The sequence below is a fragment of the Mustelus asterias genome, chromosome 9, assembly GCF_964213995.1.
Source record: "Mustelus asterias chromosome 9, sMusAst1.hap1.1, whole genome shotgun sequence".
NCBI lineage: Eukaryota > Metazoa > Chordata > Chondrichthyes > Carcharhiniformes > Triakidae > Mustelus > Mustelus asterias.
This window is the reverse complement of record NC_135809.1, coordinates 78,645,039-78,669,967: the sequence shown is the minus strand read 5'-3', so window position 1 is coordinate 78,669,967 and position 24,929 is coordinate 78,645,039. Positions and strand designations below refer to the sequence as shown.

General features: G+C 42.8%; 1 protein-coding gene across 1 annotated transcript; it reads left to right on the top strand.

Moving 5' to 3' along the window:
* Positions 1-2,186: 2,186 nt before the first annotated feature.
* commd9 (COMM domain containing 9) lies at positions 2,187-24,032 on the top strand. The gene is made up of 6 exons (XM_078221225.1): positions 2,187-2,274; positions 10,706-10,831; positions 17,194-17,333; positions 18,877-18,911; positions 19,088-19,191; positions 22,755-24,032. The coding sequence occupies exons 1-6, from the start codon at positions 2,236-2,238 to the stop codon at positions 22,893-22,895; spliced, it is 585 nt and encodes a 194-aa protein (XP_078077351.1). The 5' UTR covers positions 2,187-2,235; the 3' UTR covers positions 22,896-24,032.
* Positions 24,033-24,929: the final 897 nt, after the last annotated feature.

The window sequence follows — 24,929 nt, the reverse complement described above, 5'->3', positions numbered from 1 at the left end:
ACAGCAGGCGGAGTGTGAGGAAATGTAGTGAAAGTATTTGTGGGAGTCAATGGGCTTAGTGAATATTCGTTGATAGTCTATCCCCAGCAATCAAGATAGAGAAATCAAAGGGAAGAATCGGATAAATTATGTGAAGGTGAAGGAGGGGTGGGAATGTGAAGAAATTGCTATTTTCCAGTTCAGGGTGAGAGCAGGAAATATTACTATTACCAGAAAAAATAGTGAGGGAGTGGCCTGAGTTTGTTTAGAACAAAGAATGAGATCGAGTCCCATCCTTAAATTGTGAAAAGAGGATCTGCTTTGGAAAGCGATTATTAATCATCTGGATGTGCTGTCCAGACCATCAGGGCTGATTTCACATGATTGTGGTTGCGATACTGGGGGAGTTTTTTTTTACAAAATCTGGGAAGGGATCCTACCTCCCGTCTTCTAAAATGCCATCATTGTTTCATTTCGAGGATGATAAATCAATTTGTCGGAGCTTTAGAGGCATATCCCTTCCATCTGCTCTGAAGAAGATTCTCACATGAAATTTCCTGTACCACCTGCTACCTGTCAGCAAAGACAATCTTCTGAAGACCCCGTGTGGTTTCTGGACATCCAGGGAAACCAAAGACATAATCTTTGTCTCTTGACAAACCCAAAAGTATCTAGGACAATGCAAATAGCTCCACATGACATCTATTAATTGTCACAGGTCTTCCTGTCATTAGTCAGGAAGTTCTTTAAAAACAGAAAATGTTAGAAAATCTTTGGAAAGTCCTACGGAGTCCTTTTGTATCCAAATGAATGTGAAGCAATGCTGTGTGATTGCACCAACTTTTTTTCAATATTAATTTAGCTTAGTCACTGACTCATTCACGATCAACTTCCACAAGGTTCATCACTGAGTTTCAACTGGAGGGGAAGATTTTCAACCTCAACACACTGATGGCTAAGACTAAGGTGACTCTACAGCACATCCACAACTTACTTCATGTTGACGTCTGTGCACTTGTGGCCCAAATTGCAAACGATATTCAGTTTATCAGTATAATCACACATAGACTTATTACAGTATTGAAAGAGGTCATTCAGCCCATCATGTTTCACAGGCCCTCTGAATGAGCAATTCACTGTCATTCCCCAGCCTTGCCCTGCCCATTCTTCCTTTGCAGATTATAGAAACCCTACAGTGCAGAAGGCGGTCATTCAGCCCATCGAGTCTGCACCGACCACAATCCCACCCAGGCCCTATTCCCATAACCCCATGCATTTACCCCAGCTCATCCCCTGACACCAAGGGACAATTTAGCCTGGTCAATCCACCTAAGCCGCACATCTTTGGACTGTGGGAGGAAACCAGAGCACCCGGAGGAAACCCACACAGACACAGGGAGAATGTGCAAACTCCACACAGTGACCAAGCCGAGAATCAAACCCAGGTCCTGGCGCTGTGTGGCAGCAGTGCCACCGTAAGAAGTCTAACAACACCAGGTTAAAGTCCAACAGGCTTATTTGGTAGCAAAAGCCACACAAGCTTTCGGAACAGGCTGTCCCTTCCAGCCTGTTCCAAAAGCTAGTGGCTTTTGCTACCAAATAAACCTGTTGGACTTTACCCTGGTGTTGTGAGACTTCTGACTGTTTACCCCAGTCCAATGCCAGCATCTCCACATCATGACCACCATGCCACCCCAGATAAAGATCTAATTCCTTTGTGAGTGCTTCAATTGAACCTGCCTCCACCACACTCCCAGGTCACAATTGGCAGCCACCAATTATATTTGTAAATGGACAAGATTGTCTCAATTTATGTTCATAAATGGACATCCATGTGATACTGCGAAAAGAGATTGATTCTCCAGAGGAGTTTCCAGTGCTGATACTACAGGAACTGAACTATCAACATATCATAAACTCCTCTTCCCTCAGACACTACTCCCTACCAGCCTCTCCCACAATGCCCTCCGCAGACTCCTGCGCATTGGGTCGCAGAGATTGCAGCGCCTGCGCATTTAGACGTGGCCTGAGATTGCAGCGCCTGCGCAGTGGTTCATGAGCGGTAGGGATTTCTGCGCATGTGCAGTGGGTCATGTGCGACAGGGATTGTAGCGCCTGCGCAATGGGTCATGTGAGACAGGGATTGTGGCGCCTGCGCAATGGGTCATGTGAGACAGGGATTGTTGCGCCTGCGCAATGGGTCATGTGAGATAGGGATTGTAGCGCCTGCGCAATGGGTCATGTGAGGTCGGGAAGATGGCGACAGAGGTGGGAGCTTTGGAGCTGCTGCTGAAGGTAATAGAAAGCGAGAGGCGCTGGGAGCTTCGCCACTGTCCATTTACCCTTAGGGCTGGATTGTGCTAATGGCGCAGCAAACTCTGCCTGCCCAGAACTTTTAACAGATGGAGCTGTTGTTTTTCTATTGAAATTTGCTCCAGTCTCGCTTGTAAACTAAAACGAGTGAGTTTCACTTGAAGGATTTGTGTATTTTCGCCAAACTAGAGACTGATTGTTAGTTACCATGTCTTTCACTTTCTCTAATTAAATCGCCACATTTTACACACCAAGTTTAAACATGCAGAAATACAAAAGATTGTCATAGAGTAGAACATTCATTTTGCATGTTTCCAGTGAAATTGCAGGAACAGCTTTAAAAATGTAAAATTACAAAATTTATGAGGTTATGAAAGATGGATATTATTTCCTCTGGTTGTGAAATGGGTGATGAGTCCACAGAACCATAGCATCCCTGTAAAGAGCAGAAGGAGGCCATCAGGCCATTGTGTATGCACCAACTCTCTGAAAGATGGTTAACACAGTAAGAAGTTTAACAACACCAGGTTAAAGTCCAACAGGTTTATTTGGTAGCAAAAGCCACACAAGCTTTCGAGGCTCTGAGCCCCTTCTTCAGGTGAGTGGGAATTCTGTTCACAAACAGAACTTATAAGACACAGACTCAATTTACATGAATAATGGTTGGAATGCGAATACTTACAACTAATCCAGTCTTTAAGAAACAAAACAATGGGAGTGGAGAGAGCATCAAGACAGGCTAAAAAGATGTGTATTGTCTCCAGACAAGACAGCCAGTGAAACTCTGCAGGTCCACGCAACTGTGGGAGTTACAAATAGTGTGACATAAATTCTGATTCTAGGATCGCATGATAAAGACTCAGGAGGGAAAAAGCAGAAATATTTATGTGAAATAGTGTGACATAAACCCAATATCCCGGTTGAGGCCGTCCTTGTGTGTGCGGAACCTGGCTATCAGTTTCTGCTCAGCGACTCTGCGCTGTAGATGAAGACGAACATCTCGCCAAGGCCATCCCCACACCCCCACTTCTTGCCTTCAAACAACCGCACAACCTCAAACAGACCATTGTCCGCAGCAAACTACCCAGCCTTCAGGAGAACAGTGACCAAGACACCACACAACCCTGCCACAGCAACCTCTGCAAGACGTGCCGGATCATCGACACAGATGCCATCATCTCACGTGAGAACACCATCCACCAGGTACATCTCCACACAAAGATGGTTAATCCAGCTAACCACACCTTTTTTATTTATTTTTTATTAGTGTCACAGGTAGGCTTATATTAACACTGCAATGAAGTTACAGCACAGTGGTTAGCACTGTTGCCTCACAGCCCCTGGGACCTGTGTTTGATTCCTGGCTGGAGTCACTATCTATGTGGAGTCAGCATGTTCTTCCTGTGTCAGCATGGGTTTCCTCCAGAGTGTTCCGGTTTCCTCCCACAGTCCAAAAGATGTACTGGTTAGGTACACTGGCCATTCTAAATTCTCCTGCAGTGTACCTGAAAACAGATGCTGGAGTGAGGCGACGTGGAGATTTTCACAGTAACTTCATTGCATGTTAATGTAAGCCTATTTGTGACACTAATAAATCAACTTTGAACTACTGTGAAAATCTCCTAGTTGTCACACTCTGGCGCCTGTTCAGGTACACTGAGGGAGACTTTAGCATAGCCAATGCACCTAACCAGCACATCTTTCAGACTGTGGGAGGAAACCCTGGAGGAAACTCATGCAGACACGGGGGCAACATGCAGACTCCGTGCAAATAGTCACCAAGGCTGGAATTGAACCAGGGTCCCCAGTGCTGTGAGGCAGCAGTGCTAACCACTGAGTTGCCCATCACTATGTGAGGCAGGGATTGCCTCAATATAAAAGTTGTCACTGAGTGAGGAGAAGCGGTTAAGAGAAATCTGTTTACGTAATTTGTTCTGTACCTGAAGTGATTGAAGCAGAGAAATAAAATACTCGAATGGGAAGATACAGGGTAATAGAGTAAAAGAGCAGGGCAGTGTGATTAGTTTTGGATTGCTCGAGCAATGTCTGGGTTCTTATACAAGGTAAATGCATAGGGTTATGAGGTTAGGGCCTGGATGAAATTGTTGTCGGTGCAAGCTTGATGGGCCAAATGGCCTCTTTCTGTACTGTAGGAATTCTATGATTGTATTGGAAACTTTGTAGGAAATGTGTGTATAGTTGATGCAGGAGGAGACCCACTATTTTTAAGGGGTGCTGTCTTCCTGAAACATTTTGTGGCTGGAATAGCAGTTTGTAAATTTCTTAATTTCTGTTAAATTTTGATTAGGCTTGTATTATTGTTTCATGCTAACAAACAGTTGGACAAGGGTTCTCTAATTCTGTATGGAGCATAGGGTGGTTGTGAGAGTGCTTAATTAAATTTGTTTTAAGATCATGAATTTAGTAAAGGAAGGAGGTAGTCCTTTTTACCTCCAGTAGCTGATTAGAGAGTTCTGATTGGTTGGCAAGTGGACTTTGGTCGAGGGGTTTGTTTAGATTCAAATCGGGCAATAAACAAAATGTTGATAGTTAACATGCATTTCCATGGCAACATGTCTCTACTGATCAGTATCCACTTGCCAACCAATCAGCACTCTTCTCGTGCAGTATAAATTGTCGTTCCCTTTATACTTGGTATTCTTTTGAATCTGCCCTAATAAGTGAAAAACTTTGATAGCGTGTCCCTTTTTTCAGCAATACTCTGATATGATAGTAGACAAGCAATGCCTAGCATTTGGAGCGATTGCATAATTTGCAACAAACATGCATTCTGTTACAGTACAAAAATGGCTAATGTGAAGAATTAGAGATAGGATTAGACCAGAGGAAAAGACTTATAATGTTACCAAAAATAGCAGCAAGTCTGAGATTTGGGAGGTTTTATTTAAATTGACAAAAGAGGACAAAGAAATTTCTAAGGAAAGAGAACATGAGAATATACCAGCAAAAGACCTCGAAACAGGTAGGAAATGTTTTGGTAGGTATGCACGAAAGAGATTAGTGAAACTAAGCATGGAGCCATTGCAGGCCGAGAAGGCTGAAATCATTCTGGAGAATAAGGAAATAGCAGAGACATTAAACAAAGATTTTGTACCTATCTTTGCGATAGAAGACATAAAAAAAAACGCTTTGGAAATATTGGGGAACCGAGAGTCCAGTGAGAACGAGAAACTTAAAGAAATAGTCTGAAGAAATTAATGGGACTGATTGGTGACAAGCCCCTTGGACTTGATGGCCTGCACCCGAGAGTTAAGAGAGAAAGCTGCAGAGATAGTCAAGGCATTGGTTTTGATCTTCCAGAATTCCTGAGATTCTAAAACTGTTCCCAAGGATTGGAAGGTGGCAAACGTGACCCTGCTGTTTGAGAGGAGGGAGTGAGGAAATAGGGAACGATAGTTTGAAGTTTATTCGTGTCAGAAGTAGGCTTACATTAACACTACAATGAAGTTACTGTGGAAAATCCCCGAGCTGCCACACTCCGACGCCTGTTTGGGTACATTGAGGGAAAATTTAGCATGGCCAACGCACCTAACCAGCACATCTTTGGACTGTGGGAGGAAACCGGAGCACCCAGAGAAAACCCATGCAGCCATGGGGAGAATGTGCAAACTCCGCACAGACAGTGACCCGAAGTAGAAGTTGAACGCAGGTCCCTGGCGCTGTGAGGCAGCAGTGCTAATCACTGTGCCACCGTGCCACCTTAGCCAGTAAGCTTCACATCAGCAGTGAGAAAATGCTAGAAACTATTAGGAATATGGTAACAGAGTACTTAGAAAATACTATGATTAAACAACACACATTTATGAAAGAAACATAGAAAACAGAAACAGGAGTAGACCATTCGGCCCTTTGAACCTGCTCTGCCATTCATTTTGATCATGGCTGATCATCAAATTCAATATCCTGATCTTGCCTTCCTCGCATTATCCCTTGATCCCCTTAGCACCTAAAGCTACATCTAAGTTCTTCTTGAAATCTCTCAACGTTTTGGCCTCAACTACTTTTAAGTGGTAGTGAATTCCACAGATTCATCACTCTCTGGGTGAAGAAATTTCTCCCAACCCTCAGTTTGCCCCATATCCTCAAACTATGAGCTCTAGTTCTGCACTCACCCGCCATCGGGAACATTCTTTCTAAATCTGCCCTGTCTAATCCTGTTAGAACTTTATAAGTTTCTATGAGATCCCCTTTCTCTCTTCTAAACTCTGCTGAATACAATCCTGACATAGTCTCTCCTCATATGACAATCCTGCCTTCCCAAGAATCAGCCCGGTAAACCATCACTGCACTTCCTCTATAGCGAGGACATCCTTCCTCAGATAAGATAAATGGTGTTTGACAAACCTGTTAAAGAAGCTTTATGAGCATAGTAAGATGGATAAGGGAGAACCAGTGGATGCAGTGCAGTTAGATTTTCAAAAAAAGGTGTAGAAATCATAGAAACCCTACAGTGCAGAAGGAGGCCATTCGGCCCATCGAGTCTGCACCGACCACAATCCCACCCAGGCCCTACCCCCACATATTTACCCACTAATCCCTCTAACCTGCGCATCTCAGGACTCTAAGGGGCAATTTTTAACCTGGCCAATCAACCTAACCTGCACATCTTTGGACTGTGGGAGGAAACCGGAGCACCCGGAGGAAACCCACGCAGACACGAGGAGAATGTGCAAACTCCACACAGACAGTGACCCGAGCCGGGAATCGAACCCGGGACCCTGGAGCTGTGAAGCAGCAGTGCTAACCACTGTGCTACCATGCTGTAACATGACACTTTTATACAAAATTAGGATGAATGGAATTGGGAGTAATAGATTAGCATGGATCAGTGTTAATGGGGAAACGGGGAGAAAGGACCATTTTTAGGTTGTCAGGCTGTAACTAGCAGGGTCCTGCAAGGATGAGTAGACCTCAGCTACTATTCATCAATATTGATGACTTAGCCAAATTTTCTGATACTAAGCTAGGCAAGAAAGTACAGGTTGAAACGGATGCAAAGATGTTGCTGAGGGATATAGACAGGATGGGTGAGTGGGCCAGAACATTGTAAATGGAACAGAATATGGGAAGTTATCAACTCTGTTTGGAAAAATTTTAAAAAAGCAGTGTATCTTTTGAATGGCGATGACTGTAAAAGGTCTGCATTCAGAGGGACCCCTGGGTGCCCTTGTACATTAGTCACAGGAAGTCAACATGCAGGTACGACAAGCCGTTAGGAAGACACATAATATGGTAGATTTTGTTGTAATGGGGTTGGAGTGTAAAAGTAAAGAAGCCTTACTATAATTACACACGGAATTGGCCAGACTGGGAGTACTGTGCGCTGTTCTGGTCTCCTAACCCAGACAAGGACATAGTTGCCCTAAAGGAAGTGCAGCAAAGATTCTTGAGATGGGATGATTCTCCTGCACACAAGGAGCTGAGAATAAAAAGTGATGTAATTGAAACATATAAAATTGTTAAGGGCCTTAGCTGGGTGGGTAAACAGAGAATGTCTTCCCGAGCTGGGACTTAAGAGGTGGCCTACCTCTAGTGAGCACTGCGGCCTCACAGGGCCAGGGACCCAGGTGATCTGTATGGAGTTAGCTCCTTCTTTCCGTGTCTGTGTGGGTTTCCTCTGGGTGCTCCGGTTTCCTCTTGCAGATGTGCAGGTTAGGTGGATTGGTCATGCTAAATTAAAGTTTACTTATTTATTAGTGTCACAAGTAGGCTTACATTAAAGTTCCAATGAAGTTACTGTGAAAATCCCCTACTCACCACACTCCGGCACCTGTTCAGGTACACTGAGGGAGAATTTAGCCTGGGCCAATGCACCTAACCAGCTTATCTTTTGGACTGTGGGAGGAAACCGAAGCACCTGGAGAAAACCCATGCAGACACAGGGAGAACGTGCAGACTCTGCACGGACAGTGACCAAAGCCGGAATTGAACCCGGATCCCTGGCGCTGTGAGGCAGCAGTGCTAACCACTGAGCCACCCATAAATTGCCCTTAGTTTCAGAAGGACTAGCAGGGTAAATATGTGGGGTTACGAGGATAGAGCCTGAGTGGGATTGTTGTCAGTGCAGGCTCGGTGGGCTCAATAGCCACTTTCCGCACTTCCATGACATGGGATCGCAGTCCACAAATGCCACATAGACAGTTACACAAGGCTGGAGTTGAACCTGGGTCCCTGTATTTCTGTATATCTAAAAATGTTCAACTTGAGCAATCTGAGCTAAAGGACCCTCTGTATTTGTCTTTGTGTAAGGAACCAATCTCTTAAAGTCTTACACATTAATTATGGCTGAGGAAGGCCATTTAACCTATTTCCATCCAGAGGTATCTTAACATTTCTCCTTGTTAATCTTTGTACTGTGATAACAAAAGTACAACCCTATCAATTCTGATTCTGGAGGTCGCAGGATTCAAGTCGGAATGCAATTTAAACCATAAACTAGATGCTGAGGGGAATGCCTCGCTACCTGAGGTACTATCTTTCAGATGATCTTTAAACTAAACCGAGTCCCTGTCTCTCTCCTGGTGAATGGGAAGGATTCCATGGCACTATGAGAAGCGTGGGGAAATTCTCCCAGTGTCCTCGCCAAAACATCTCTCAACTAGCATCAGTTAAATGTGACTTCACAGCCATTTATCTCATTGTTGGCCCTTCCTGTGTGTAGATTTGCTTCAACTGCCATGTTGACTACACTGCAAAGCATTTCGTTTGGTGTGAAATGCTTTGGATTGGTGCTGAGAATAAATGGTACAATATAAATTGAAGTCCTCACTTCCTATCTCAACAGTTGTTCTCTAAATGATTCCAGAGTTTTTAACTTCTGTTCCATTTGGAAGGTCATTCCACAGATTGGTTTAATATGGATCTTTTCAAGTGTTGCTGTGATGACTATAGAATTTACTTTATGCCTAATTAATTTAAAAGGACTGCAGTTTCATTGATTCATGTGTCTCTGGGTGAGTAACCCCAGTCCTAAAGGATTTATACAATATCTCAGTCTTTTTGAAATAAAACCTTCAGTTGGCAAGGCTCCCAATCCTCCTTTGTGTTGTTGATTGCCTTTGCTGTGCAGTCATTCGGTCTCCCGAGTTACATTTCCATCAGTCTGCATTGCTGTATTGTGTTAATGACACTGGGAACTGTAAGATTTAAATCTTGTGTATTTCAGGAGTTGTGAGGCTCTTCTGTAAGCACTTGTATCCTTTTATTAAGATTTTATTTTTCACTTCTGCGGGTGTCAGTAGGATCTTTGTTCCACTGTCCTATAACATGAAAAATAATTGTTGTATAAGATGGTATTTATTAATTCTATTCTAACTGTAAGTATTTGAGATTCAGCTTCCAGAGAATGTGGATGCATCTCCCTTAGTGAGAAATGCAGATATTTAGTATTGCGAGCAACACCTCCTATACAGTGGATTCAGCTGTACTGTATCCTCCTCTTTGAGATTTGCTCTCGTTTGATGATGATTCTCCAGTTACAGACGTTTATCAAACTTCCCTTTTCTCTCTAAGCTGTGTCACTTTGCAATTGCCTCCTATCTCTGTCTGCCCCTCCTATTTCTCTCTCAAGCTCTACTGCCCATTTTCTGCCCTGCTCACCTCAAGCCTGTCCTTTGAAAGTTACCAGCAATGGACACTGGCTGTTACAATAGAAACTTCCCCTTCAAGCCTGCTTTGACACTCATGTCATGGATTAAGCCTTTATTCCCTCTGTGATCTAGCTGAATGGGCCTGTCCTTCTTTGGCATGTTCCTATCATTCCAAGTACTTCTCAATAGTCCCTCCTGCCTCCACACTGTGATCAGCTCATAACCTCCACACCCCTTGATCTTTATGCTGTCCCTCACTGGGATCAATAGGATAATTTTCCATGTGTATCCTGCTAACACCCAGTTCCACCTTTTCCATAGAACTCACTATAGGCTGTTGGACTATGTGTGCATGAGCCAGAATTTCATCAGAGCCATTTTAATACAGACTCCATCAAAGCTCTGTCCCTATGCCATCAACTCCATCCTATTCACAGACTATTACTCCAATGGAACTAGATTCTCTGTAATCTCGGAGTGTGCAACCTGTTTGACCAAGAGTTGCGCTTTGAAATGCAAGACTTGTATGACATATATACATATATCCAATCAGGTTTCTGCCCTGTCACAGTAGTTTTGTTCATTCATCTGGCCTCTGCAACTTGTCCTTCACTATGTTCCACTTTCTATGTTCCACCTTTCTCTCATAAACCTACACTGGTTCTTTGTCCCCAGTGCAGAGTGTTTAATATCATCATGCTCATCCACATGGACTTGTCTCAGTATTCCTCTTTTCCTATGTTAAAGGAGCTTCACATGAAGGCAGATAGTTGGTGATCGTTGACTTAAATTTCTGTCCTTAGGCATCTTCAAAGGATGTGGTCAGACATTTATGCCAGGAATGCTTTTCCCCTTTGGCGACCAACTCGGTCAGGTTAGTTGACAGCACTGTCAAGAGCTTATCGGTAACCCCCGAGGAGGCAAAGCAGGTAGGAGAAACCTTGAGTGTGCATGTATTATAATTATATATCTAATGTATGTATAGCCTTGCATTAAAATAGCGAATGATGTGAATTGAGAATGTAAAGCAGTATTGGATCCAAAACAAAAGGTTAGAGATAGGTGTGAGTTTGCCCGAATCACAGAACTCAGTATGAACCAGATATAAAGTCCATGTCTCTTGCTTTAACGAAAAATGTTTTAAGGCTGGGATTTAGAATTTTGGATCATTGGGATCTTTTCTGGGGAAGGGCTGATCTGTTCAAAAGGGATGGGTTACACCTGAACTGGAGGGGGACTAACATCCTGGCGGGGAGATTTGCTGGAGCCACTCGGGAGGGTTTAAACTAGTATGGCAGGGAGGTGGGATCCAAAGCAGTAGGGAGACAGAAGAAAAGATTGAGGACAGCACAGAAGTTAGAGCACATTAAGTAGTAACGGCAGTGTCAGCAATCCTAGTACCAGATAATCAAGCAAAAGCAAGACAGAGAGCAAGGGAAGTCCAGATTAAACTGCATTTATTTCAATGCAAGAGGCCTGACAGGCAAGGCAGATGAACTCAGGACATGGATGGCTACGTGGGATTGGGATATTATAGCAATTACTGAAACATAGCTAAGGGAGGGACAGGACTGGCAGCTCAATGTTCCAGGGTACAGATGCTATAGGAAAGATAGAACAGGAGGTAAGAGAGGAGCGGGAGTTGCACTTTTGATTAGGGAAAACATCACAACAGTACTCGAGGGATATATCCGAGGGTTCGGCCACTGAGTCTACATGGGCAGAACTGAGAAAAAAGAAGGGGGAAATCACTTTGATAGGGTTGTACTATAGGCCCCCAAATAGTCGGTGGGAAGTTGAGGAGCAAATATGTAAGGAGATTACAGATAGCTCCAAGAAAAATAGGGTGGTAATAATAGGGGATTTTAACTTTCCCAACATTGACTGGGACAGCCATAGTATTAGAAAGTTGGATGGAGAGAAATTTGTTGAGCGTATTCAGGAGGAATTTCTCATTCAGTATGTGGATGGCCCAACTGGAGAGGGGGCAAAACTTGATGACCTCTTGGGAAATAAGGAAGGGCAGGTGACAGAAGTATTAGTGAGGGATCGCTTTGGGACCAGTGACCGTAATTCCATTAGTTTTAAGATAGCGATGGAGAATGGTAGGTCTGGCCCAAAAGTTAAAATTCTAAATTGGGGTAAGGCCAATTTTGATGGTATCAGGCAGGAACTTTCAAAAGTTAATTGGGGGAGTCTGTAGGAAGGCAAAGGGACGTCTGGTAAGTGGGAGGCTTTCAGAAGTTGTTAACCAGGATTCAGGGTAAGCACATTCCTCTTAGAGTGAAGGGCAAGGCTGGTAGAAGTAGGAAACCTCGATGACTCGGGATATTGAGGTCCTGGTCAAGAAGGAGGAGGAGGCACATGACATGCATAGGCAGCTGGGGTCAAGTGAATCCCTTGAAGAGTATAGGGGGTGTTGGAGTAGAGTTAAGAGAGAAATCAGGAGGGCAAAAAGGGGATGGAAGATTGTTTTGACAGATAAGGCAAAGGAGAATCCAAAGAGCTTCTACAAATACATAAAGGGCAAAAGAGTAACAAGGGAGAGAGTAGGGCCTCTTAAGGATCAACAAGGTCATCTATGTGCAGATCCACAAGAGATGGGTGAGATCCTAAATGAATATTTCTCATCAGTATTTACCTTTGAGAAAAGCATGGATGTTAGGGAACTTGGGGAAACAAATAGTGATGTCTTGAGGAGTGTACATATTACAGAGAAAGAGGTGCTGGAAGTCTTAAAGCGCATCAAGGTAGATAAATCCCCGGGACCTGATGGGCTAGGGAGGAAATTGCGGGTCCCCTAGCAGAGATATTTGAATCATTGATAGTCACAGGTGAGGTGCCTGAAGAATGGAGGATGGCAAATGTGCCTTTGTTTAAAAAGGGCTGCAGGGAAAAGCCTGGGAACTATAGGCCAGTGAGCCTCACATCTGTGGTGGGTAAGTTGTTGGAAGGTATTTTGAGAGACAGGATCTATAGGCATTTAGAGACGCAAGGACTGATTAGGGACAGTCAGCATGGCTTTGTGAGTGGAAAATAATGTCTCATAAATTTGACTGAGTTTTTTGAAGGGCGAACCAAGAAGGTAGATGAGGGCAGTGCATTTGATGTTGTCTACATAGACTTTAACAAGGCCTTTGACAAGGTACCGCATGGTAGGTTGTTGCATAAGGTTAAATGTCAGGGGATCCAGGGCGAGGTATCTAAATGGATACAAAATTGGCTTCTTGACAGAAGCCAGAGGGTGGTTGTGGAGGGTTGTTTTTCAAACTGGAGGCCTGTGACCAGTGGTGTGCCTCAGGGATCAGTGCTGGGCCCACTGTTATTTGTCATTCATATTAATGATTTGGATGAGAATATAGGAGGCATGGTTAGTAAGTTTGCAGATGACACCAAGATTGGTGGCGCAGTGGACAGTGAAGAAAGTTATCTCCAATTGCAATGGGATATTGATCAATTGGGCCAGTGGGCTGATGAATGGCAGATGGAGTTTAATTTAGATAAATGCAAGGTAATGCATTTTGGTAGATTGAACCAGGGCAGGACTTACTCAGTTAATGGTAGGGCATTGGGGAGAACAAAGAGATCTAGGGGTACAGGTTCATAGCTCCTTGAAAGTGGGGTCACAGGTGGACAGAGTGGTGAAGAAGGCATTCAGCACGCTTGGTTTTATTGGTCAGAACATTAAATACAGGAGTTGGGACATCTTGTTGAAGTCGTACAGGACATTGGCAAGACCACACTTGGAATACTGTGTACAGTTCTGATCACCCTATTATAGAAAGGATATTATTAAACTAGAAAGAGTGCAGAAAAGATTTACTAGGATGTTACCGGGACTTGATGGTTTGACTTATAAGGAGAGGCTGGATAGACTGGGACTTTTTTCTCTGGAGTGTAGAAGGCAGAGGGGTGATCTTATAGAGGTCTATAAAATAATGAGTGGCATAGATCAACTAGATAGTCAATATATTTTCCCAAAGGTAGGGGAGTCTAAAACTAGAGGACATTGGTTTAAGGTGAGAGGGGAGAGATACAAAAGTGTCCAGAGAGGCAATTTTTTCACAGAGGGTGGTGAGTGTCTGGAACAAGCTGCCGGAGGTAGTAGTAGAGACGGGTACAATTTTGTCTTTTAAAAAGCATTTAGACAGTTACATGGGTAAGATGGGGATAGAGGGATATGGGCCAAATGCCGGCAGTTGAGATCAGCTTAGGGGTTTTAAAAAAAAGGGCGGCATGGACAAGTTGGGCCGAAGGACCTGTTTCCATGCTGCTTTTGTTTTTCCCCTACAGCAGATGTGGCTCCTTCACTCCTAAAACATGGATTTAAACTCAGCACAGCCTGAACCCTCACATGGCTGTAAATGAACTGCAGAATATGTTTCTGGCAGCAGTTCCCCCACAACATAACACGGTTGCAAATGTTTCAGATTTCCCCTGTTTCTCTTGTGTGGCAGATTCTCAACACCCCACTCCAGCAGCATGCACTGTCACAATGTGTACGGATTGGAGGCTTGATTACTCTGGAGGGGCTGGATATGGGCCGTCTAGTTTACCCTGGCAGCAGGATATTGGGCATTCCTAATACTGATAAGTGTAACCACCCATTTGTCAGCCTCATTCATATCGCAAGAAGTGCTGTAATACAAAACGGCAAAAGCTCCTGATGGGATAGAGCTGAAGTAGATCATTCATTCAAGTGGAGTACAGAGAAATTTGACAATGTCTGATGCTCAGTCTATACTCTTGTATAAAATATATACGTTATTCATACAATTTATAGAAGTACATTACATGATCGTTCAAAGTTTAACCTTGCAGAAGATGCATAACAAATCAGTTTCTTCCAATGTTGTATGTTACTCTCTACATTTATGGTTCATATTTCCAAGATTCGTTACATGACAAACATGCAGCCCAAGGAATTTTACCCAGTTTTCAGACCCTCGGTGTACAATAACTTAAAGGCTTTTGATGTGGCCGTTCTTCATTGCACCTCTGCTGCAGCTGCCCCAAGCTTTAATACGTCCTTAACACATCACTCTGGAACTTTTGAACATAGTAAGAAGTCTCACAACACCAGGTTAAAGTCCAACAGGTTTATTTGGTAGCAAAAGCCACTAGCTTTCAGAGCGCTGCCCCTTCGTCAGGTAAGTGGGAGTTCTGTTCGCAAACAGGGCATATAAAGACACAAACTCAATTTACAAAATAATGGTTGGAATGCGAGCCTTTACAGGTAATCAAGTCTTAAAGGTGCAGACAATGTGAGTGGAGAGAGGGTTAAGCACAGGTTAAAGAGATGTGTATTGTCTCCAGCCAGGACAATTAGTGAGATTTTGCAATCCCATGCAAGTCATGAGGGTTACAGATAGTGTGACATGAACCCAAGATCCCAGTTGAGGCCGTCCTCATGTGTGCGGAACTTGGCTATCGGTCTCTGCTCAGTGACTCTGCGTTGTCGTGTGTCGTGAAGGCCGCCTTGGAGAACGCTTACCCGAAGATCAGAGGCCGAATGCCCGTGACCACTGAAGTGGTCGAGCGGTGTTCATTCATCCGTTGTCATAGCGTCTGCATGGTTTCCCCAATGTACCATGCCCCGGGACATCCTTTCCTGCAGCGTATCAGGTAGACAATGTTGGCCGAGTTGCAAGAGTATGTACTGTGTACCTGGTGGATGGTGTTCTCAAGTGAGATGATGGCATCCGTGTCGATGATCCGGCATGTCTTGCAGAGGTTGCTGTGGCAGGGTTGTGTGGTGTCGTGGTCACTGTTCTCCTGAAGGCTGGGTAGTTTTCTGCAGACAATGGTTGTGCGGTTGTTTGAAGACAAGAAGTGGGGGTGTGGGAGTGGCCTTGGCGTGATGTTCATCTTCATCAATGACATGTTGAAGGCTCTGGAGAAGATGTCGTAGCTTCTCCGCTCCGGGGAAGTACTGGGCGACGAAGGGTACTCTGTCCACCGTGTCCCGTGTTTATCTTCTGAGGAGGTCGGTGCGATTTTTCGCTGTGGCGCGTCGGAACTGTCGATCGATGAGTCGAGCGCCATATCCTGTTCTTATGAGGGCATCTTTCAGCATCTGGAGGTGTCTGTTGTGATCCTCCTCATCTGAGCAGATTCTGTGTATACGGAGGGCTTGTCCGTAGGGGATGGCTTCTTTAACATGTTTAGGGTGGAAGCTGGAGAAGTGGAACATCGTGAGGTTATCCGTGGGACTTTTGAACATACCAGGCTGCAACACTTGGCCTTGGACAACTTTGCACTGGAAGCTCAGCAGGTTTCAAAGAGGTCTTTCACTAAATTGATGTTTATTTTGGTGTGCATCACTGGGAACCACCCACAGGACACACAGCCTTATGTCACGGACCTGCTCGGAATGAACCTCAATAAAAAAAACACTATATTTCTCTCTGATCATTTTGACAAAGGCCATTCCAGGCGATGGGTGATGGTTTCTTCCCCATCACAGCCACCTTGAGGGCACTATGTGTGAGACTACAAGTGTGTAGGAAAGATCTGGCACATGTCGTCTTTCTCATCACCAGCCAGGCTATGTCTTGGTCCTTGTTTGAAAGTTCTAGTGATGAGACATTCTGTCAAATAACTTCCACAGTCTATCCGACAGGATCCTCCACCACCTCCTCCCACAGGGCCCCAAGGGCATCACATGCAGAGCATTATCTGATGGAGTAGTGGCCAGAGTTGTTTTTCTGCATAAACCATTCTATGTAGGACACACAGCGCGGTCCGACTGCTTGGAGCATTCCACAGCAATGTGGCCAGACCCATCCTTTGAAACACTGGTTAAATAGAACCTCAGTGCATAATGGCACTTGGTGTTTGCATACAGCTTGATGCAGCCACACTCAAAGGTGGCCATCAGCATGAAGGCGATGTTGGGTATGTTTTTCCCCCCGCATTGTCTAGAGACTCTTGCATTGTGTCCTATGGACCTCATCCATTTTTGATTTTCAGGCAATGTGGAAGATGGCTCAGGTGATCGCCATGGCATAAGAGTGTGATATGAGCCAGACCTGTGCCACTATAACATCAAGAATCATAGAATCCCTACAGTGCAGAAGAAGGCCATTTGGCCTATCGAGTCTGCACCGACCACAATCCCACCCAGGCCCTATCCCCGTCACCCCACATTTAACATCAAGATTGCCTTGCTCTTGATGATGAGGTTCTTGGGTATTGTTTTGACTTCCCAATTTACTCTCTCAAGAGAAAAATGATTTTCTTCACAAAGCAGAATTATCTTATTTCTATTTCACTTCATTTCTACCTACAGTTGATCTGCTCCCTACATGGTTTCACACGGCAAGTTGTATTCCAAGGACTGACTTCAGCTGAAGAAATTCTCCCGCTCTTTCCTGATAACTTCCATCAAAACCTGAAGAATCTGTTAACTAAAATAATTCTTGAAAATATGTAAGTGCTTTTCTCTCTCCCTGTTGTGTTGCTGTCTGTTCTGCTGCACTCAGTTCAAAGGGAAAGTGCCAATTTGTTAAAACTGACAGTCAATCCAAATTCTCCTCTGGTTTAACTTGCTTGGGTTTTGTGTTCTTATTTGTGCGCCTGGGGTTTGGGGACTTGAGTACAATGTGATTTAAAATGTTAGAGATGTTTAAAATCCGAAGCAATTGCTTGTCAGCACTTGCAAATGGAATAAGTGATATAAACTACAGTAAATGAATATATACGTAAATTGTCTAAGATGAATATAATCTCAGAAAAGCCAATGCACAGAGTGGACAGGCCAAACCCTCAACCCATCTCTTTGCTTGCGCCAAAAACCAATTCAATTTGAATCCAATTCATGGTCCACACAAGATCTAAGTTGACAAGAAAGACATTGCACCCCATCTTGGGTTTGACCTGACGCTTGATCTTAGCCAAAAGGCTGAGACCAGAGAATTCATTGTGTTTAAGTATTATTAAGGGATGTCAACATTTCAAATTGGCAACAGAGTCAGTGCCTCTTAGTCCCGATAAATCCACCTTCCACTTCCTGTAATTTCATGGACAATAATTAGCTTCATGTACCTCCTCTAGACTTAACCATTCGAATGCTCCCTTGATTGGCTTCTCGACTTGCACCTTGCTTAAACTGTCTAAAACTATTGTCCATTATCTGAACTTACATCAAGTCCTGTTTATCCATCACCCTGTGTCAATGCCTTGATTTTAAAATTCTCATTGTTTTCAGACCACTTCCTACCTTGGCCCCTCCCTGTCACTAGCATCCTCCAGCCCTGTAACCCTCCAGGTTCTTTGTGTTCCACCAACTCTGGCCTCTTACACATCCCTTATTTTAATTGCTCCACCATCTGTAGCCAAGCTTTCAGCTGCCTTGGCCCTAAGTTCTGGAATTCCCTCCCACAACCCCTATGCCTCCATTCCTTCCTGTCCTTAAAATGCACCACTTTGACCAGACTTTGGTCACCTGTCCTAATATCTCCTAAAATAGCTCAGTATCAGATTGGTACAGTGGTTACATAGGTTTGGACAATTGTTTTACTTGTGGTGAACAGTACTTAAGCATGAGAATGGTCACTTCTCCCATCATGAGCAGCTTGAGAGAATCAGGACAAGAGTCTCCATGTGCACATGCAAAGTCACGAAATTTGGTGTACGTTTGCATGCGGAAACAGCAAAATTGCCCTCCTGAAAGAATGTGATCTGCACTCAGATAAAGCACTGCTCTGTCTGTATTCTATGCTGTGATGGCTTGAAACTCCCTCCCTAACAGCATTGTGAATGTACCTACACTTCATATACTGCACCAGTTCAAGAAGGCAACTCACTACCACCTTCTCAAGGGGAATTAGAGATGATGATTACTGGCCTAGCCAGCGAAGGCCACATTCCTTGAATGAATTAAAAAATACTGTTGCCTCAGATCTTCTTGTAATTTGGAGGAGGGATGGGCGATGTCTATTCTCTGAAAATTAATTCTAAATGTCTATTTCAGAGCTGCCTGGAGGAATGAAGCTCTTGCAAATCAAAGTAAGGGCAACTTTCTTTACTTGCCTTAATCCATATTCTATCCTTGTATATTCTGAGGTATGTCCATTGTATGTGATGAGATTCTTATGATATTCAATTCTTTCCCTCCAGTTACCATTACCTTAAGAATACTGATTGCTTACCCAATGTTTTCTTTTGTTGTTTCTCTCCCCTAGTTTCTCTACCCCATCTCATTGACATGGACTGGAGAGTGGATATCAAAACCTCCTCTGATAACGTCAGCAGAATGGCAGTGCCCACGTGCCTGCTCCAGATGAAGGTATTACTTTGTGATTCACATTCATAACATTTTGAGAATGCAGAGAAATCAACATCTCCTGGAAAAATATTTTTGAAGAATACTGGAGAGGCAATGGCAGGCATTCAAGGAACAAATAGGTGAACTCCAAAAATTTTATTCTTACTTGGAGCAAGAGTGGAAAAGGAACTGTGGCCAAACTATAGCTTACAAGTAGAGATAGTATTCAAAGAAGCGTCCAAATTGGCAAGAAAAAGCAATAGACCTGAGGGTTGAGAAGAGTTTAAAATTCAGCAAAGGTGGATCAATGGGTTGATTAAGAAGTGGAAAATTGAGTATGAAAGTAAGTTAGTGGGGAATATAAAAACAGAAAAAATTCTATAGGTATGTAAAGAGAAAAAGATTGACAAAAACAAATGTAGGCCCATTACAGTCAGAAACAGGGGAATTCATAATGGGGAACAAAGAAACGGCCGAGGAACTAAATTAGTACTTTGTTCATGTCTTCCTTGGTGAAAACAGAAACAATGTGCCGGAAGTTCTGAGAAACACAAGTTTTAGTGAAGAGCTGACAGAAATCAACATTACTAGAGAAATAGTCTGGGGGAAATTAATGGGATTGAAGATGGATAAATCTCCAGGGCCTGATAATCTTCATCCCAGAGTACTTAAGGATGTGGCCCTGGAAACAGTAGATACATTGGAAGTCATTTTCCAAAATTCTTTGGACACTGGAATGGTTCCTACAGATTGGAGGGTAGCTGATGTAAACCCACTATTCAAAAAGGGAGGTTGAGTGTAAACAAGGAATTATAGACTAGTGAACCCAACATCGGTAGAGGGAGGTTGTTAGTGTCCATTATCAAGGATTTCATAGCACAGCATTTGGAAGGCAGTGGTATAATCAAAGTCAGCGTGGATTTACAGAAGGGAAATCATGCTTGACAAATCTGTTGGAATTCTTTGAGGATGTGACTAGTAGAGTTGACCAAAGAGAACTGATGGATGTATATTTAGATTTTCAGAAGGCTTTTGACAAGGTCTCACATGGTGGATTACTATGTAATAATAAAGTGCATGGGATTGTAGATAGTCTTGAGATGGATAGAAAGCTGGTTAGGAGACAGGAAGCAAAGAGTTGGAATAAATGGGTCTTTTTCTGATTGGCAGGCAGGGACTAGTGGGGTGCCGCAGGGATCTGTGCTAGGACCCCAAATGTTCACACTATATATTAATGATTTGGACAAGGGAGCTAAGTGTATTGCCTCCGAATTTGCAAATGATACAAAGTTGTGTGGGAGGATGAACTGTGAGGAGGATGCAGTGATGCTTCAGCGTAATTTTAACAGGCTGAGTGCGTGGATATATGCATGGAAAATGCAGTATAATGTGGATAAATGTGAGGTAGAAAATATAGGAAGGCAGATTATTGTTTGAATGGGTGTAAATTCAGAGAGGTGGATGCTCAGCGAGACCATGGTGTCCTCATGCATTAGTTGCTGAAAGTGCACAAGTACAGCAGGCAGTAAAAAAGGCAAATGGTACGTTGGCCTTCATAGCGAGAGGATTTGAGTACAGGAATAGGGAAGTTTTACTGCAATTGTACAGGGCATTGGTGAGACCACATCTGGAGTATTGTGTGCAGTTCTGATGTCCTTATCTGAGGAAGGATGTTCTTGCTATAAAGGGAGTACAGTAAAGGTTTACCGGGCTAATTCCTGGGATTTCATATGAGGAGAGACTAAGTCGGTTAAGATTAATATTCATTGGAGTTTAGAAGAATGAGAGGGGATCTCGTAGAAACTTATAAAATTCTTACCGGGTTAGACAGAGCAGATTCTGAAAGAATGTTCCCGATGGTGGGAGAATCCAGAACTAGGGGTCATAGTTTAAGGATAAGGGGGTAAACCGTGTAGGACTGAGGTGCGGAGAAATTTCTTCACCCAGAGAGAGATTCACCAATCTCTGGGATTCACTACCACAGAAAGTAGTTGAGGCCAAAACATTGTGTGATTTCAAGAAGGAATTAGATTTAGCCCTTGGGGCTAACGGGATCAAGGGATATGGGTGGGGGGCGAGGTCAGGGTATTGAATTTGATGATCAGCCATCATCAAAATGAATGGTGGAGCAAACTTGAAGAGCTGAGTGGCCGACTCCTTCTATTTTCTATGTATGTTTCTATGCAGACACAGCACAATTTCAGCTGGGCTAATGTGGTTTTTCTCTTCAGTACTGTTAGCGTCAGGTAACTATGTTTACCACCTTATTGTGTTATAATCTATACTGTACTAATCATCCCTCCTATCTACTATTATTGTGTAGGATAACAATTTTATGAGGAGAAACCTATAAAATGAATATATTTGAGGCATGAAAATCAGACAAATTAATGACACGGTTTACAGTAAATTAAACTGTTCACGTCCAATGGAACAGCCTTTCCTTTCAGTGTTTCTCTGTGGAAAATATTAATTCACATGAATGATTTATGAAAACATTCTTTAATGTATAAATATCGATACAAAAAGTGAAAACCAGTATTCTATAAAAATGCAGAACTTGTAGCAGGATCTGTGAATTCACGGGAGCATCACATAATTTAAAATAGAATTCAAGTAGTATGCAGAGTTCTTGTTAATGGTTTTATTCATTATGGGGGTGTGATTTTCTTTGGGTGAAAGAGCATTCCTCATCCTTAATGTGTGGTGACATTAATGCAAGATTAATAGCTTTGAGCAAACGTTGTGAATTTTTAGAATAATTGCAGTTCATCAGGAAATCTTGTGCTCAGTAATTTTTCTTGTTCCGCATTAGACATGTACAGAATGTTGTTTTGGTGAGAATGTTGAAATTCAAAGCTGCACTTGCTGAGGGTCATACTAGATAGCTGCCACTGCCTAATTTCCATTCCATCTGACGAAGGAGCAGCGCTCCGAAAGCTTATGGTATTTGCTACCAAATAAACCTGTTGGACTTTAACCTGGTGTTGTGAGACTACTTACTGCCTAATTAGGACAGGTTGACTGTTGCCTCAGGACTTTAAGATACCAACACACAGTTGTCAGATAAAGGTTTCAATGCTATGGAACCATGACATTGGGATACAGTATGCGTTGCTGTCATTGGATTAGGTGCTGCCAACAATAATCATACCTGAATCCCAATAGAAGTATCTTCCTATTTGCACCCAAAAAGTAGGACTCTAATGGAGTACATTCCTTTTCAATTCTCGTGGATAGAATTCCAATTCAAGCATAAATTAGTCCCTGGTTTTCCCCATTTCATCTCATAAAAGAGTCAATATAGCTGATATTGGGTAGAGACAGCAGTAGCTTTGTGTAGATTAAATCAGAGTGGGTGACAAATTGACTCATTTATACAACTAATGCGATTGTGCAGCCTCTTAGAAAGCTGTTTATCCAGATTCAGCAAAATTGTAAAAAGGTCACTTTGTTAAATTGCATTCTGCTTGTGTCGTGTGTGAATAAAAAAATTTAACAACTCCTCATGTCGCAGCCACCTGCACTTCCTGGTTTAACAAAAAAGTTATGTTTATCTTTTCTAACTGTTGTGCTTCTGTCAGATTCAGGATGACGTCAACGTCAGTCGAGGTGGACCCATCATTTCCACTGTTTCTCTTGAGCTAAGTAAAGAAAAGCTGGATACAATGTTGGACGGACTCAGTCGGATCCGGGATCAGCTTTCAGCTGTGGCAAACAAGTAGCACGTTAGTTAACTGTTTCTGGAGGAGTGAAAATATCGGCAACGTCTAAAAGTATCATGTTTGGACCTGAAGACTTGTTCCGTTGCCCTGTTTCGTTATGTGGGACTTTGCACTGCTACGTTTTCACACTGTTTGAGAGTTAATTTCAAACACGTTAAATCAATGATTCCTGTAGATTTTCTCTTCCTTTCTTTGTCATTTGATGTAAAATATCGTATGCTTTTTCTGTGTTTTGTCACAACTTCTTTCTCCTGTGAATTTGAGCTTTGCATTGTATGTACTTGCCTGAGTTCCTCAGTTTGGTTGACTGAAGATCTCCAAATAGTGTAAAATATCCACAGAAGATCATTTTTGTAATTAAAAGCAATGTCAAAACCTATTACTATTTTTTAAAGAGCCTTTATTCCTTACATTGAGAAATCCTGTGTGAAGTGATTTAAGAGACAATGTGTAATTTATATTTTTTTAAAGATTGAATTGGAACTGCATAAGTAATGATCGGTCCTAGACTGAGGATTTTGCTGAACTGTATTAATGTGTGGCTGCATGTAAGTCTTCATGTTCACCCTAGCTTTTCAGAGCTGAACAGAATATGCTGTAATTGGCAGCCTCACTTGTGATTCGAGTAATACTGTACTGTTTAACCTTTGATCGGTCATCAGATTGAGGCATTGCGGAATGTGTTGCAAAGTGGAATCTGAATGCACTTGGGAACACCAATGCGGAATGGAGTTTAGGTTGCCTGTATCCTCCACTATTATAAGTTGATTTTATAATTTTTCAAGGTCCTGAATGCCCAGTAAAATATGAAATGAATGAGTAATAGGTCGCAAAAAACATATAACGGGCTTGGATTCAAAGTTGGTAATTTCACTGGCAGATTGAGATCATGATGAAAACCTTTCCCTTTTTCCCCACCCGTTATTTTTACACCTCTAACTATGTTGTATTTAACTGTATTAATTTCTTGTTTCAACTGAGACTGCAATTGCTGTGCCAACAAGCAGTCTTTTCTGCAAATGTAATGCTCCAAATTATGGAGGTAATTTCTTTTGCTAAATTTAGCTTATAACTTTCTCAATGTCCTTTGATTCAGCAAGCCTAAATTTTGTCTAAAATATCTCTTTGGTCACCTTTCTTTCTGTCTTCCTTATTTTTATGTTCAATATCCCATAGTTTTTTTTAAATGGAGTACATTTAATTTCCTTAGTGCTTCATATAAATGAACAGAATTTGAGCAGTGGTTTTGCCAGTTGCACACTATATTGTGATGAAGATTAATATTTCACTAGTCATCTCTCTCTCATTCCCCCCCCTCCTTGCTCTTGCCCCAAAGGTTTTATTTTTCATTGTCTCTCCTAAAAGTGTATGTCATGCAGCGGGGGTCAGTTTAAACAATGCCCACAGTGGTTCTGCTCTTCATGAATCCACTAAGATAATGTTAACAGGTTATTTGTCCACTCCAGACCCTGCAGACTTCAAGGAGGGCTCTTTGGATAGTTGTCGGGTGTGTGAAGTTTAACTAGTAAATAATGTTGAGCCCTGTAGGAATAGTGGGCAGGTATTGGTCTAGATGAAGGACTTGTATGCTTGTAGCCAGAAGGTGGTTATTGACAGTGGTAGTACTGTGTGGAAACCAGTAGCTAATGGTGCCGCATGTATTGGTGCTTGTCTTTCTGGTTGAAAATTTGGTAACTACCCACAAGGATGCTTTATACACAAGGGTTGAATGACCATAAATTAAAAAACTAGATCACCAGGAGTTTCAGATGGATGGGACAGGGAAGGATGTACCTGGTAGATTGTTCTATATTCAACCATATTAGACACTATGTAATTGGGTAGAGTATATGCCATGCATGTGTACATCATGTGGATTCTGTGCTGTTCAGTGTTAGTGCAATCACTTACAGGTTCAAAAGGTTGGATTCCTGAGTCTGGCCATATGGAAGATAGTTGGTACTGGGGGTGGGGATGATATTGTGCCATATTACAGCAGTCTCTTGTATTTACTTGGTCATCTTTGGGGCTGAG

Bases quoted from the DNA above. Each gene is read 5' to 3' on its own strand.
- commd9 (XM_078221225.1), top strand. From the start codon at position 2,236: ATGGCGACAGAGGTGGGAGCTTTGGAGCTGCTGCTGAAG. The intron at 10,832-17,193 runs GTAGGAGAAACC...TTCTACCTACAG, and splicing joins CCCCCGAGGAGGCAAAGCAG to TTGATCTGCTCCCTACATGG. The intron at 18,912-19,087 runs GTAAGGGCAACT...TCTCTCCCCTAG, and splicing joins TGAAGCTCTTGCAAATCAAA to TTTCTCTACCCCATCTCATT.